This window comes from Platalea leucorodia (genome assembly GCF_965183815.1).
Source record: "Platalea leucorodia genome assembly, chromosome: 9".
Lineage (NCBI taxonomy): Eukaryota > Metazoa > Chordata > Aves > Pelecaniformes > Threskiornithidae > Platalea > Platalea leucorodia.
This window is the reverse complement of record NC_138831.1, coordinates 40,819,878-40,837,005: the sequence shown is the minus strand read 5'-3', so window position 1 is coordinate 40,837,005 and position 17,128 is coordinate 40,819,878. Positions and strand designations below refer to the sequence as shown.

The window sequence follows — 17,128 nt, the reverse complement described above, 5'->3', positions numbered from 1 at the left end:
GAATAGCTGCAAGATTTATTCATTCCCACACGTAACGACACAAATTCCGGTGACTGTCACAGCGCTCTCTGTGCTTTGCATGTCTGGTTTTTCCCTCTTCGCGGCTCCGGAAGCGCATTCCCACCGCACACGCGGGTCTCAGCCGCCTTTATAAAACGAAGGGACACAGGCCCAGGACAGGGCCTGCAGGCCCCGGCGGACCCGGGCAGTCACCACCGCCGCTCTCCCCGCCGCCCGCCCGCGCCTCCCCTCAGGCAGCGCGGGAAGGGCGGACCGGCGGCAACGGCTTCGCCCGCGAGCCTGCGCGGGGCGGGGGCGCATGCGCGGCGCAGGGGCGGCGTGCGGCTGACGTCGGGGCGCGCGGCGGGGATTCGCGTGCCGCCGGCGGACGGAGCGGCGCGGCCCGGCCCGGCCCCTCAGGGCGGCGATGGCGGCCGCCGGCGGCGGCTCGGGTGCGCCCGTGGAGACGCCCGTCGCCGCCGCCGCCACCACTGCTGCCGCCGCCGCCGCCGCCGCCGCGGAGGCCGGCGCGGTGCTGCAGCGGGAGCCGCTGTACAACTGGCAGGCCACTAAGGGCTCGCTGCGGGAGCGCTTCGCCTTCCTCTTCTCCAACGAGCTCCTCAGCGACGTGCACTTCGTGGTGGGCAAGGGCAGCCCCCGCGGCGGCGGCGGCGGGGGGGGGGGCGCCCCCCGGGCCGGGCCAGCAGCGCATCCCCGCCCACCGCTTCGTCCTGGCGGCCGGCAGCGCCGTCTTCGACGCGATGTTTAACGGCGGCATGGCCACCACCTCGGCCGAGATCGAGCTGCCCGACGTGGAGCCCGCCGCCTTCCTGGCGCTCCTGAGGTCAGGCCGCGGGGGGGGGCGGGCTCCTGGGCCGGGGGCACCGGGCGGGCCTCTCCTCCCGCCGGCGGGGCCGGGCCGGGCCGGGGGGCTCCGCTGGGCCGCTGGTGCCATTTCCTCGCTCCGCGGCCCCTCCTGGCTCCCGCCCCCGGCGAGCCCGGCCTCGCCGCCGGGCCGCGCTGTGCGGGTCCGCGGGGGGGGATGCGGAGGAGACGCGTGCCCGCCTTGCGGGCTGGCAGGCAAGGTCACGCCGCCCCGCCAACACGCTCCGGTTCCTTCGTGCTCTTTCCTCTGCATCCTTTCCCCAAGAGAAGTGCCCTAATTTTAGGGCAGCTAATGGTCCATTCGGAAAGGTACTTTGATAGTGGTGGGTGGCTGCTTTGGCTGTTTGACATACACCCCCCCCCTTTTTTTTTTTTTTTTTTTTTTTTTTAAGTAATGTGATGGGAATTAGTGGTTCCTCTGAGTGTTGCAGCCGTCCATCCACCTTCTAATAATGGCTAAGAAGGCACAGAGGCTGTTGTACCAAGTTTTTCATTTCGTTTGATACTTACTTTGAAATTTTATTCATCTTGCTGTTCATTTTTCTTTTTCAGCAGTGGTAATAAATTGTTGTATCTTTTTACCAGCATAATACCCATTGTAATCACACTTATTTCAGATATTTTTGGGTGGAGAGTGAACACACAGCAGAAGGCAGTAACTAACTGATTTTTACACACAAACCACCCAAGTGAGACCATGAGTGCAGTGATGGCAAAAAGTATGTAAAATGGGTTAGTGATTTCTAATTTGGGCAGAATAGGATCTGCTACTTCTCATGCTCACAAAACTGATGAGTTTATCTACTATTTCTTTTTGCTCAGTGTAGTGGTAAATAAAATTTATGGTGTCATAGAAACAATTACTGATTACTTCTTTGTACATCAGGCTGTGGTGTGACTAAACGGCTTAGCCTTAACATTTTTCTCAAAGAAACTCCTCTGCTGGGCAAAACCTCTGTAAAATATATGAAACAGATTTCTATAATGAATGTTTGGGAAACAAGTAATACTGTTGCCTGGAAATAAATATGTAGTGTCTCAAAGCTTTCTGTAATGGGAAAAGCTTCAAAGTCTTAGGAACTTTGTCTTTGTTTTGAGGACTAACATATAAGAACAGTGAGAAGAAGTCACCTAGTCCTTTTAGTAATCATGGGCACAGGAGTTACAGTAACTGATTGGGGGGGGGGACACCCAAACAAAAAAACAAACCACAAAACCAAGAAAACCCACAAAATCCACCATGCAGCAGCAATGTCTCTCTGTTGCCATTAGCAAATGAACTGTATTTTGTGGATTCTTAGCAAAGAGGGAGTGGCAAGGTGAAGAGTTTGTGTAGCAGAGTGGGGGATATGCAAAGTGTCTTTCAAGCAAAATGGTTTCAAAGGTTAAAAGTAAATGAATGTGCACATATACGTGTTTGTCTCTATATATGTGGAAAAAACATTGGACAGTGAAAAGTGGATATAATGAGAGAAGTTTGTCTAGATAAAAATATAAACATGGAAACGGGAGAGTTCTAAGTAAAGATAAGAAGGATGGTATTTGAAAACTGTAGAAGTGAATGAAGAGATGTTAGAAGCAAACAAAAGCCATCTTGTGTTGGTAGAGCTCCTAGTGCGTAATGGCCAGGGGACTTACTAAGTAAACTGATTATACTTGTATCTTGTCTAAGTATCACCAGACTGATGAACTGTTGAAACATCTCAGGTTTGATGTCGTCGTTGGTATGAAATACATGGCAGCTTTTTAGGACATTCTCCCATATTTTATATATATAGGGCTTATATTGGAATAATATAAATTGCAAGATCTTGTTAAAAACATACCTAAGGAGAGCTTCTTTAATACAGAGCAGTACTGGACTTCTTCCATGCTCATATACACTGTTTTTAAAGTATACCAACTATAAGACAGCCTGTTTTTTTTCCTGGTGTTGGCCAGAAGAGGCAAGAATTATACCTTGCACTGTTGGTCCCTTTTATCTATCATTAGTAAACTAGTCAGATAACGATGATTGCCTGTTATAGGACCTATCTTTAATCTTTGCAAAGACCAATTTGAGGTGTATTGGCTGGAAATTAAGTTGGGATCTTTGAATACACATAGTAAATGAACATCAAGGTAAAGGAAATGTTTAAGTGATGCAAAAGCTTTTAGGGATAATTTGCGAATTATTTAATGTTCCACAGCTAGTTTCCGTTTTATTTACTTATGTGGTTTGTTAGGTCCTATCTGTAGTTTATGTATTTCATAAAGACCTACTGACAAACGCTACTTGTAAATTAAAGCCAAAGGAAGAGTTTTTTTGATGAAAAATTTTCGGATTCTCTTTAAAAATTCATTCTATCTGTATCTGTCCAGTGAGACTGAGTGTCATTTCTCTATCCTATGATGTAAATTTTCATCAGTGTTAGCGTTTTGTCACAAAATAGATGGTAGTTCAAGAATTACGTTTATGGGGAAGAAAAAAGTAGGTAGAAATTGAACAACTTAAACATCTGATAGTCACCAAGTTAATGTGATGCCTGTTTTTTGATTTTTCTTTTGGATATATTCATACACAATTTAAAATTGGTTGCAATTGCTACCTTTTTCTCACAGGGGCCTCTAAAATAATAAATTTGTAGAGTTAAAGCATTTAAAAATAATGAACTGAAACTTTAATTGATACAACCACTGTAATTCCAGTAATATGTTTTAGCGTTTCTTTTTTCCCCTAGAGAAAGCTGGGCAGTCCTCCTTGTCTGTGGGCTAAAATCTTAACTGTAAAGATGGGGAAGGGGGAGCCTTTTAAAACTGGCAGTGGAAGGGGATAGAACTTTCTTAGAAAACAATTGGCCACGTTCAAAGGCTTAGAAATGACTGTGGTGTGTGTTTTGGCTTGTTATCCAGTATTCCTCTTGCCTGAAGAGTTTTCAAACATGAGCCAGAGGAGTTTTTTAAAAGCAGCTGACTACTTCAGTAGTTTGACAGATGAAGAGCTGAAATAATATTGAAGTCATAAAGTTTGAATCTGCTTCCCAATTAAACAGCTTTTTTTTTTTTATGTTTCTAACTGTACAAATTGAATAGCAGTGATCAAGAAAATTAAAAGATGTCTCAGCAGGATTCTGCTTTAGGGTTTCATTTTGTTTCTAATAAGATTTTTTTCAAATTTCATTCACATGTTACAGTAATTTAACTTGTCCTTTGATCATAGTATAAAGGAGAGTGACGACATGGTACAAATTTAGCAGTCCATCTTCCAAATGTCTTTGCAGAGGACTTTGGCAAGCAGTAAATAGAGGGGTAATCATGACTAACTGGAAGAAGATTCCTGTAAGCTTTTATAATGGTGAAAATATTTCAGCTGTTGGGAGGATGCTAAGACCAGGGGAGAAGGAAGTGCTAACCTGAGAGTAAGGAAAAGTGGCATAAAATGTATGAGAGGCTTATGTAAAGTGAATGATCGAGCAGTCACTTTGAAAAATTGTTTGTTCTAGTCACTAGAGGTGTTCTTCCACTATGCGCATACCCCCCCATCCTGGATGACAAGAAAATCAGTCAAGATCTAAAGAGCAAGTCTCTTGAAGGGGACGAGAGGAGGGAAGAAGACAAGGGGGAAGGATGAGGGATCTTGAGCCCCACTGAGTTAAGTGGAGGAGGAACAGTGATATAAATATAAAGGGGTGCTAATTCAGGTGTGCCACAAATGGAAGAGTTAACCCAGAGACAGAGCTCTTGGCACATGAGCAGGGAGATTTTTAGAGAGAGGACACACCTAGAGTAGATGAATGTGTCATGATCATCCATCCATATACTTAAGGGAAATAGGATTATACCACATCCTAGAACAAGGTACTTTACCATTTTTCACAGTTTTTACAGCTACCTTTTAACTTTGTAAACTCACACTTTTTAGCATTTGTAAAAGACTACTGTTTGGCTTTGAGAATCCCAGAAAAGTATTGGCATTGTCAAAAACTTGAAATATTAGACACAAAAACTGACAATGTGACTTTCTTAGTGTATTTGGATACTTCTTGTCATGAGTTTTCTCATTTTCAAAGCATGTAACTATATCGCATGTTCTGGGACTATGAGTTGTTATGCTCTGTGGGGACTGGTGTGTAGAAACAGATAATGAGGTCAACAGAGTGAGCCTGAGATGCTGTGCGAATTTTAGTTGGCAGAACTTTAATCATTTAAGTCCCATTAGTTTGTCATTGACACACTTTCAGTTGAAGAGTATCTCTTAACATATATCCAGCCATATGTTGGGGGGGGGATTAGAGCATAGAGCCTCAAGTGTGTCCCTTCGTGGGATGAAAAAGCATCCTGTAGCTCATAGATCTCACATCAATGAAAAATCTGCCTGTATATGCACTGTTACCGCACCTGAATTCCTGTCACTTGGCCATGTAATTGGTTTCTGATCATATTAGGAAAAAGCCTGCAAAATTCCTGTGAAAGCAAGGGTCAGAAAAGTGTGATTTGGAACTACACCTCGATTCTTAAGAAGGCGTACTAGAAAGTGAACTACAAGCCAGATAAGCTCCTCTGGTGGGTCAGTTCAATGGCTTCAGGTTGGACACACTCAAAGAATAAAATCAAAATCATGTTCCAAAGGCAACTTGGTGAATTTTTTTTTTTTTTTTTTTAGTATTAGGTAAAATTTATAATGTAGTTTGCATGGTAATGCTGTGGTTTTGGTTGTGGGGTTTTTTTGTTGTGGGGTTTTTTTTTTACATCCTGTTAATGTTCAACTCTTATGTGATTTGGACTCCAAGCTCCTATAAAGGCATACAAGGAAGGTTAGGGCATTTTGAAACAGATTTTTTTAAAATCTAAAACCAAAATCTAAACGCGCTATTCTAGTTCTTTAATGAACTACTTGTCAATTTGGTATACAAAACTGTACCTATGAGATGTTAGTTTCTTAAAAGTAAATTTGTCAGTGATTGTGACTGGTAAGTCAGCCCATCATTTTCATCAACAGATAATAGTTTATAGCTTTCATAAATCAGTTCTAAATGAACTGTATGAAACTTCTACTAACAAAAATGTTAGCATTTAATTAAACTCATTCTTTCCAAAAGCTCTTTGATATAAATCCAGTTTAAAGAATTAATCTAGAGCATCATTCACATTTCCTGACTGACAGGAAAGGTGGCCATTTGAATGGATTGGAGTATTGTAAGGGTAAATACGTACCCGTTGGTAAGTGTCAGCAAATTTGATGTTGAAGGCCATATTTAGTTGTGTGTTATCAATTACTGAGAATTAGAGTTTTCTTGGAATATAAGAAATATAAACAGTGAATAATTTTAGCTGAAACTTTAATTCTAGGTTTCTATTACTTAGATCTCCCCATGTTGCAAACAAGTTTGAGTCCATTACTTTCACACGTTTCTTCTGTTAAGTACAAACTGGTTATTGTTACATTAAAAACTCTTCTAAACACGTCGTCTGCTTCTACTTGTTGCTTGCCATTCATTTCCAGGAGGTTCTGAACGAAAAATATTAAGAAATACAAAGGAAAGGCTTGGTCTTCATTGTGGAAGTCTTCATTCCTGCATTTGCTAATGTGCCCTGCTTTATTATGTTTAATCACCTGTGTTGGGGGGGGGGGGGGGGGGGGGCGGGGTAAGTGAGGAGGTTATTCATGTACCAAAAATTTATTTTTGTAAATCACAGGCTATTCTTGATTATTATCTGAAAAACTGATGAAATATTGCTAAGATTATTTTCAATGTCACCTGTAAGAAAAGTTATTTTTTAGAAAGTGATCTTTTCCATACAAAACCTGAAAATAAATCTTATCTTGTCTGGTCTGGAATAACAGCTGCTATGAAACAGGGTTTTTTTTTCCTGGTTTTGGTGGAGACTTCTACCTTTTGGTTCACAGCTTATGATAAAATCTCAACCAATCATCTAGCCTCAAACAGTGGAGACAAGCCAGAGTGTTTTGCTATGGCAGGAATAGAAGAGTCAAGGTCATCTGCTAGAATATTACTCCCTTTCCTCTCCTCTGAACAGTACAGAATGGTATCTTTGAGATTAGATGTTATCACCGTATAAGTCCTTGACACTATTCTCCTCATGGCACGGTAGCTAGTGTGCACTGTCAGTAAACTAAGTTCAGTAATATAGCCATAAAGGGTTATGTATTGATATTTAGAAATACATCTCTTCCTAGTAATCAAAAGAGCGTGCATTTGTACGTTAAGTAATTCTGCAGCTCAGCTGTTGTTTACAGTTTGGTAGCTATGTATAACTAGTACAGCCAGATCAGTCTTAGGGAGTAATACGTATTTAAAACAAATGTATGCCATTAGGTTAACGTAATATTCTTTCTTCAACCCTTTAACTAGCTTATTAATTTGTAAAAATGCTGCATGGTGAACTGTTGCATGTTCACAGTGCAAAGTTTTGACCTGTTTTCTAAATGCAAAGAGAGAGACTATTACGTTGTGCCTGACTGCCCCCCTCAAGATATGTTTTTATGATCTATATTTGTGTATTGATTTCTAGGTTTCTTTATTCAGATGAAGTTCAAATTGGTCCAGAAACAGTCATGACTACTTTATACACTGCTAAGAAGTATGCAGTCCCAGCCTTGGAAGCACATTGTGTGGATTTTCTAACGAAGCACCTCCGAGCAGATAATGCCTTTATGCTGCTTACTCAAGTAGGTAAATTTAAGCTTAGTTTTGATTTACTAGGAAAATCGGTATTTGGAGGGAAATGACTAAATATGACTTCACAGTGGGTTTGCTATCACATAGCCTAACTTATGTATGAAAATGTCTTGTTGCTCTGTTAGCATTTTTACAGACTCAGTTTCTTAGTAATGTGAAGGAAAGCTTTCTTTCCTTTTTTTAATATGCAATAGACTGGGACATTTCAAATGGAGCTAGTTTATTCTACAGTGTATTTGCATGAATCTCTTAATTGTTTTTTGTTAAGACTGTGCTTCAGTTCACTATAGTGGATTTGATGTGTACTTTTTTTTTAGTTATATTGCCAAAACTACAAACATAAGCATGAAGGAAAACTTGCATGTAGTGAATTCTCCTTAATTATGTACTTCTTTGAGAATTTAAGTGCTCTGTAAGGTATAAACACAGAGTACTTAGACAAATCAACCTATTTTAATTTAGATCTATACTAGAGTAAAAATACTTGCTTTTTAAGATTAGTGGTGTGTCAACTTTATGCTTAAGATGTATTTCTTTACTGTTTTAGGCTCGTTTGTTTGATGAACCTCAGCTTGCAAGTCTTTGTCTTGACACAATAGACAAAAGTACTATGGATGCAATAAGTGCAGAAGGCTTTACTGATATTGATATAGGTAAGTTACTTTGTGTGTCCTAAGCATGAAACTTCTGAAGGGAATTGTAGGCTGTGAGAAGACTTTGTTACGGTAACCCAGGATAGTTCGCTTTCCCCATCTGCGTATGTAGAGTCCCCAGTGTATCTTACCTCCTTGTCACGGTAACCTGGGGTAGTTTGCTTCCCCCCTCATCTGCACCCACCTTTGCATGGGCACCAATGTGACAGCCAGCTGCGGATCTTGGAATTTGGACAACAGCACCTGCATTACATCAGCAAGTTTGCTAATGAGCAAAACAGGACATTGCATATGTATGATATGTTAATCAGCACAAGTCTTATTATCCACCCCTGCAGTGCTTTCCTTGGAGCCTCACTCCCGAGCAGGGTTCCACTGCGTTGGGTCCCCATTTGATTAGTGTTGGTGTCCCCAGGCTTCCACTGTGGTAACACTACGCTTTCATTAAAGCCAAAGCTTTCACTTGCTGAGTGTTGTGTCTCGTCCCAGAGGGATCCACACCTGCTTTTCGCATGTAACAGGAATCATACTGTTTTGTTGCTGCATGGCACTTCTCTATTCAGAGTTGCATAGATCAGGTACAGTTTAAGAAATCCGTTTAAAAAAAGAATATCTAAACTGCTGGTTTCTGTGTTTCATCTTCTATGAAAAGCTAGCAGTTGTAAATTTGCTTACTTAATTTCATTGTTTCTATATGTGTCTAAGATTTTACTCCAATTCAGCTAGACTGTGTGAAAAACTCAAGACTGAAGGAGGGTATTCCAGCTGCTTAAAGAAATCGTAAAGTCATTGTTAACTCATGTTCAGTGGCATTTGTACCCAGACTGAGAGCGCTCATCTCTACTCTTGAGAAGTCCCAATCTGTTTTGACTTTCCAATATGATATTTTCTATGACCACAAACATGCCTTGCTTAAATTCAGGGCATATAAAAATTCCCAAAGAAGACAGAAGATTCAGAATATGAAAACACGTTTTTTTTTTCAGGCTTGTGTTCTGTGATAAACTGAGAATTTTTGCATACCTGTTACTCATAAAATGTCAGAATGAGTAAGAAATACAGGAAAACTTGCTTTTGTAAAACACATGAGAGTACCTTGCCTCACATTCTGTGTTCCACCTTCAAGCTTTGTGGGTGGCAAATACGTCAATGTTTAAGATCACTTTCACATAAACTGGTTTTGTGTGCACCGCTGCTGCTTGTGTCTATAGTTGATGCAGATTGGCAGGTGGCTACTCGGATGAGAATATGACAGTGTCCTCATGAATAACTTGGTTTTTCAGTAGTGTGCATTCACTGCTTGGTTACTTCAGTTTTGATCTTGCCCTAGCCATGGAAATTCTTTAGCATATTGGTTGTCGCTCCATAGATTATATATAGTCACATTCTTAGGAATCAAGAAGAAAGTTCATATGCTGTTTTTGTAGCAAGAAAATTATTTTTTTACTTTGGAGTCTATACACCATTGGGAGATTTCGTTGTACACATAACATGTCTTATCTTTGATGTCTTATTATGAGTGTTCTTAGTGTTCACTTGCTTAACATTTTAAGCTTACTTAATGTGTAACAGTGTTACTGGTTTGGATGAAAACTGATGTAAATCTGTTACGTTTTTTTTCTTTAGACACATTATGTGCAGTTCTAGAAAGAGATACCCTTAGTATTCGAGAAAGTAGACTCTTTGGAGCTGTTGTTCGTTGGGCAGAAGCAGAATGTCAAAGACAACAACTGCCTGTGACATTTGGAAACAAACAGAAAGTCCTTGGAAGAGCTCTTTCCTTAATCCGTTTTCCATTAATGACTATTGAAGAGTTTGCAGCAGGTGAGTTTTGGGGTTCTTTGTCTTACTGTTAGACCATATCTCTGCACTGTTCACCTGTGAGTGTTTAGATGCTTAACACTCTGTTCTGTTATTAATATCATACTAATAAAAGTTACGATGCACAAATGAAAGCAAAACGTTCTGCAGAATATGCTCTAGTCGTTGGAAAATACTGTCATCTTCAGTTTGCAAATATGTGTGGTTTAAACACAACAGTTGGAGTAATTCTTCAGATCATCTTCGAAGTTTTTTCTTTTCACAGGCCCTGCTCAGTCTGGAATCTTGTCAGATCGAGAAGTAGTAAATCTCTTTCTGCATTTTACTGTCAATCCTAAACCTAAAGTAGATTATATTGACCGACCAAGATGTTGCCTTAGAGGAAAAGAATGCAGCATTAACAGGTTCCAGCAAGTGGAGAGTCGCTGGGGCTACAGTGGAACAAGTGATCGGATTAGGTATGGCTTTTGAAACTATTTGGAGGAGAGACGGAGAAGTCTGAGAAGAAAGGAAACATATTACTCAACTTCAACTTCTTGGCATAAGATACAGTAACAAACATGCTGGTTCTATTTGGGCATGTTTGATCTTTTCCTTTTTTTAAAATAACTTAGGCTGTTGCGCACATAAAATATAAAGTAGCAAAGAACAAAGTTCAGGAGGACTGGGTGCATTCTAGAGTAATTGGGTGCATATTCTTTTTTAAAATACTGAGTCTTGATCTGCTTTTATTTTGGAGATATTCAAAAGAATCTGGTTATTTTTTGTTTAGTGATACTGAATATCTTGAGGGATTAGCAAAGCTTTAGCATATAAGGCTGATATGTTACAAAGCATTTTTCTTACTATCGAAATCTAAATAGAAAGTGTTATTGAAAAAAAAAATTAATGTCATGTTCAGTTTACTTCCCTACTCTTCAGTGGGAGTCCTTTTCCTACTTGACTGGGAATAAGGTAACACACCCATCACACTTGTTTAAATTCCTTTCTTGGCTTGTGTCTTACTAGGTTCACAGTTAATAGAAGAATTTCCATAGTGGGATTTGGATTATATGGATCTATTCATGGACCCACAGACTATCAAGTTAATATACAGGTACAGTATATTCTGTTTAAATAGGCCTATGCAGAAACTACACTTGTACTTGCAGAAGGTTTGGTGTGTATTTGAATTGAGTTGGAGCAATCTAACCTGTGTTTTGTCCCCAACAGTGGTCATCAGCAGATGACTAGGGAAGAGTAAGAACAATATGAAACTCTTCTCCCTTTCTGCTGTATTCTCCTGTCCTTCAATCATCTTCAGTGTAGGCATTTCCTGAGACTGATTTGCTTTCTCTATTTAGTAGCTCCTGGTGAATCTTTCTTCAGGATACTTGTCTGGTCTAACCTTGAATTCCTGTAAGCTTTCTGCAGAGGAATTTCACAACTCTGTAATCTGTTCAGTTGTGCACAAAGTCTGTCCTTTATTAAAGTTTCTAGTAGTTCAGGAAAGAGATCTTGGATTTGTCATCAACAGCTCTCTGAAATCAGTGACACAACATGTAGTGACTGCTAAAAAAGCCCATGGTGTCATTGGGAAGATACTGAAACCAAGATAAAAGGTGGCATTGTGTTGCTGTGTGAAAGCCAGGTATGGTGACATCTTGAGTATGGTGTGCAGTTCCCAATCTCACACAGTAGAATTAGAAGGTAGAGAAAAGGGTAATTAAAATGATTCAGGGGTATAGAGCTGCTGCTTTATGGAGACTGAAAAGGCTAGGACTATCCAGTTTGTAGGAGGAGGCTATGGGGAGGTGTGAGCAGTGCTCCTGAAATCATGAGGGCAATGGGTAAGGTAAATGCAGAACTGTTTGTTATTCACCAAACCCCAGAATATTACAACTAGGAGACTCTTACTGATACTAACAGAAGATCAAAACAGGTAAGAGTGTTTTTTCAATGCAGAGGATACTAAACATACTGCCACAGGAAGCAGATGACCTGTTTTGAATCTGGTGGTGTTTGAACATGTTCGTTCATCAATAGCAAATCATTAGAAGATTCCAGAAGAAACAGAAGGGGGATGTGCACTGTAGCACCCCTAGTAGAACAGTTGTGGATGCTGGGGAAACAGACAGCAGAGCCCAGACTAGCGTGCTAACCCTCAGCAACATCTTCTCTTGCCACTGTGGGAGCATATTTGACCATTTGTCTGACCCGATTGGGTATTTATTACATTCTTAGCTCGCCTGGTGCACGTATTGGGGCTTAGAGGCTTGTCCTTGCCCAGAGCTTTTTAGAAAGATTGACATCTTATTTGCTACTGATTCAGTCTTAGGCAGAACGTTGTATGTTACTGTTACCATAACTTCTTCTGTAAAGTTAATTCAGTTTTAGGTTTGCTGAAAACATTGTCCCAACATGGAAATCTCCCCGGTTTCTTCTGCTGGTAAATGATTTATTTGTATTGCTGTTCTCCAGGCTCTATGTGAAGACCTTATCCTGCTGCTACTCATTTTGTATCTTCATGCTGCTTAGCCCACCAGAGAGTCTGTAGGGTTTTTTGCTACTGCTGTGTTGAAAGAATGATTTAACATTGGTTTTGATGCTTTCAGATAGCTGTTCCTAAGCCTTCTTTTGGCCTGCTTAATTGTATTTTTTACACTTTAATCTGTCAGTTTGAACCTTTCTATTTTAATCTGCCTACAACTTCATATTTCTATAGGATGTTCTTCTTTGTATGTTTATTTCCAGTAATAGCCTTTTGCTGATCAGCCATGCCAACTTTTTCCCCCTTTTCTCAAGCCTTTCTGAATAGGTGCTATGTACTGATACTGTACTTGGGCATGTGATGTCCTTCAGTAGTCTGCAAGCTTCTTATAAGGATTTGGTTTTTTCTTAATTGTTCCTTTTAGCTTCTTTTGAACAAGCTTCCTCATTTTTCTCTTTTTGAAATTTAGCATAGCTGTGGTGGATTTGCTTTTGTTGTTGGTGTGGGAGCATTGACTCTATTATGGACGCTGTTACATAGTGTTTCCATTATGAAACTTTGAATCTGATCCTGCTCATCACTCAGTACCAAATCAAGGGTTGCGTTTCTTCCTACTGAGCAATTGGTTAGCAAGGTCACGAAATGGTCAGTGATAGCATCTAAAAATGTCACCCCCGCTTCGTGTCCTGGTATGACACTTGCCCAGCCTGAGCAGGTAATTGAAGACACCACTAAAATTGTATTTCCTGCTCTTGTAGCCTGTTCGATCTCTCTTAGCATATTGTGGTCAGGATTGTCCTCTAGTAATATTGATCCAGCACAATATTTTTTCCTTTTTAAGTGTGGAAATTCAGTCCATTTGAATTCTCTTTCTTACTGAGATTAGTTTTGATTTGGTTCTAAGCTTTCTAACAAGGTGTTAGCATTCAGTGACTGGCAGAGGTTTACTCTGTGCTGTGTATTTCGTAACCTGGTAGTATCGCATCACACTGATATATTAGGGGTGTGGGAAATTTTGTGAAAGAAAGAATCTGTGACTTCATTTAGGGGCAGAAATTCCATTGTCCCTATGTTACTTCATAGACCTCTAGCATGTGCTGGAACTGCTGTTTTGGTTCATTTCTGGGCATCCTATTTAAATGACAGTGTATTTGTCTTCTGTACCTTTATGATTCAGACGAAGGCCGTCCATTGTATACAGGTTCTCTTTATTCTGGAAGTATCCCCAATTCCTGATGAATCTTAAACTTTCTTGTCACAATCTTTTCAGACAGGTATTCAAGTCCTGCATCTCTACCTTTCTTCTTGGACCTGCATCAGTACTAGCAGAGCTCTAGAGAGTTAAACATTTAATACTTGTCTTAAAATAGTGATAATGTATATTGCAAATATTTCTTTTATGTGAAAGGGGCTTAGGGCTTCAGCATTATAATTGCTAATATTTCTATTGATTGTGGATGGGGAAAAAAAAATTAGAGCCACGTTTTGCCTAGAATAGGGCTTTATCTCATTTGTGCAATATTAAAAATTATATGGCACTTTAAAATACTAAAATTGATAGGATTCATGTTAGTGCAGTAATCATGAGAGGTATTCATGTCACTCTAAAGCTCTGATATCTGACTTCTGCAAGAGGTGTTCAGCAGCATGAATCAGGATTGCTATCCAAAATGAGAAGTGAGGTATCTGCTGTTACTACATCTTAGCTAGTGATTCCTGTTTGCCACTAAAATTGAAGGCAAACGAAATAATACGTAGTCTAATTTTTATACTGAATCTAGAATAGAAATAAATTGTGTAAAACATAGCAGCACAAGTTCCTGCTGTCTTTTAAGAATGTATCATTGACTGCTTACGTTAGCTGTAAAAACTTGTTTTCTAAATGAGCCACAGCCAGTGAATATGCTTCCCTCATGTGGGCCGTGTGGGTGTACAAAGATGAGCAAATCCAAGTACGGGACTATGTATGTAACAGACCTTCAGCTTCTGACCTTCATATAAGAGCTGTTCTTCAACTCCCAAGCAAAGACTATAACCTGGTTGGAGCAGTGTTGAATCTAGCCCACAATCGGACAGCCTGTGTAAAACTTGCAAGCCATTGTTCAGCACGCTGCTGCGTCAACCCTGATGGTATCGGGAAATGACACCTATTTTCCAGTTCTGAGATTGCGCTATCCTTGCAATTAAACTGGGTGGAGTAGGCAAGTGTTTGCTTGTAATCTTCTAATATGCGTACAATAAGAATCTTTCTCAAGCTTGTAAACCTGAAAATACTATTTTTATGTTTTTGTACAGATAATTGATTACGAGAAGAATCAAACGCTAGGCCAAAACGATACTGGATTTAGTTGTGATGGAACAGCCAGTACATTCAGAGTTATGTTCAAAGAACCTATAGAGATTTTGCCAACAGTTTGCTACACAGCTTGTGCGACGCTGAAAGTAAGAATGCCTAACAGTACAGAAGAAAATGTTATTTTGATGCAAGAGTTGTTCTTTTGTCTGTCTTCTGATGGGAAAGTGTCTTCTAGATCTTGAATTTATTTTAAGTTTAGTGCTAAGGAAGGCCGTAGTTAAACTCCACAGTAGCTTTTTAAGACTGGTAGCTCTCTTCTGTGGCACAGCGCAGAATTCATAACTGGATCCTTTGTGCCTTCCCACTTTCTGGCTTCGTGTAAGAGTTAGAATGAGTTGTAATGGAAGTCACTGGTTCTGTGTGGGCAAAAGCACTATCTAGAATATTTAATCTGGCAGCTCTCTATCGAAATTTAAGTTTTATTTCTTTTTTCAAGGATATTCTAAGCACTAGCTAGAGTAAAGAAAACAGAAAGCTTTCTTTTATCACTTTTTATATACTAGTGCTGAAATATAGGAGGGAATTACTTGTTCTAGGAAAGTCTTCCCTTAATGTTATGGACAAATTTATTTATTCAATGTTTTCTCAAAAATCTTTTAATATTCTTTTAAATATAATTCCCTATACAGAAATCAAAGTTGAGTAGGTTGGAAAAAAATGTTGCACACTGAAAGAAGCTGAGGCAGGGAACTAAGTGCGAATATAGACAACCTGTATGACAAGGGGAAAAACTAGAAAATATTCATTCATTACCGGTGTGATAAAATCAAGTGGTTTAGGTCTGCAGTCAGAGAAACTTTTTTTTATTTAGACATTACTCTGTTGTCTGTGATTTTGTATATAACGTACATGATGTGGGTACAGAAATGTTATACTATTAAAATAACCTAAGTCAGTAGTATTTGAACCTCAGCATTTTATGGGTCTTGCTGCCCGTTTGCATTCAGTTGCTAATCTCCTCTGATGTTTTTCAGGGTCCTGATTCCCACTATGGAACAAAAGGTTTGAAGAAAGTGATCCACGAATCTCCTACTGCTAGCAAAACATGCTTTGTCTTTTATAGTTCACCAGGTAACAACAATGGTACATCAATAGAAGATGGACAGATACCAGAAATAATATTTTATACATAAGGTCACGTGATGATCTCGAATGTGTCAGCGGACTTCAGCTCACTATTGGCAGCAGTTAAATTCTGTGAAATTACATGAACGTGTAAAAACAGAACTAACTTGTTGGAGAGGTACCAGAAAAGCTATTTTCTCTGCATTGTTATTGGCCAAATGTAATTTAGCTTTTCATCTTAACAAAACGTCAAGTGGAAAAAGTACTCTGTATATTGAAAAGATTGTTTTAAATAGGATCTTGTGATTAATTGCTTTGTCTTTTCACCCCTCCTTTTCTCATGTAGTAAAATTCATTTTTTGAACTGGAAAATCCTTACTCATTATGACCTTCTTGCGTATGTTTTTCCCCATCGTGTCCTAAAAAGACGGTAAAGCTGCTGTAGTCCCAGCTTACACTTCTTTCTAAAATGACCATGGAGTGACCCGATGGACACGAATTGCTGCTATATTTTTTGAAGTACATCAGCAAAGCTGGATTCATATTGCCATTGTCTTGACTTTCTGGATGAGCCATGGAGAATTAATGGACTTAGCACTGCAGACTGCTGCACTGAAGAAATACTAAGTCAAATTCAGCAATAAACAGATCTTTCCAGAATCTCTCTTAATTCAGAAGGGCTGTTTTGGAACAGAGAGCTGGTTATGGAAATAGCCACTGTATATACATATGTGCCTATACAAAAATGTATAATGTGAAAATGAGAATACAAGACTTGTAATGATGTTATTTTATCATTGGATAGTCTAATACTAAAAAACTAGTTTTACAGATTGCATACAGTAATTTGATGCAATTGATGTATGTATATAGTATTCAGTGTCCTGCAATATGTACTGAGGAGTAGTAGAATGTCTTTGTGTACAAAATCCTGTAACCCCTCCCCCCAGTTATACTAAAGTAATAATTTGAAAACACACGAGGAGAAAAAAAAAAAAAAATCCTCGTTTTCTCTTCCCTCATTTCTCTTTAAATGCCTGCTGCAGTGAAGGTCGTGCAGGTCTTTGGTCTCAAAGCCCAGTCCCTGCACCAGGCCCTGTGTTTCAGCCCGCCTGCTCCGTGCGGACGTCGATCCGCGCGGGGGTTGCTCCCTCAGGCGCGGCCCGGGAAGCGCTGCAGCGAGAGGGAGGCGTCCGCA

General features: G+C 40.0%; 1 protein-coding gene across 1 annotated transcript; it reads left to right on the top strand.

The window, feature by feature from the left end:
• Window positions 1-427: 427 nt before the first annotated feature.
• Window positions 428-16,895, top strand: BTBD1 (BTB domain containing 1; the record flags this gene model as incomplete). The annotated part of the gene is given in 9 exon segments (XM_082322024.1): window positions 428-670; window positions 672-844; window positions 7,399-7,555; window positions 8,113-8,218; window positions 9,845-10,042; window positions 10,305-10,497; window positions 11,048-11,135; window positions 14,805-14,951; window positions 15,840-16,895. Coding segments are annotated over 9 exon segments (1,464 nt in total). The 3' UTR covers window positions 15,999-16,895.
• Between the last annotated feature and the right edge of the window lie 233 nt (window positions 16,896-17,128).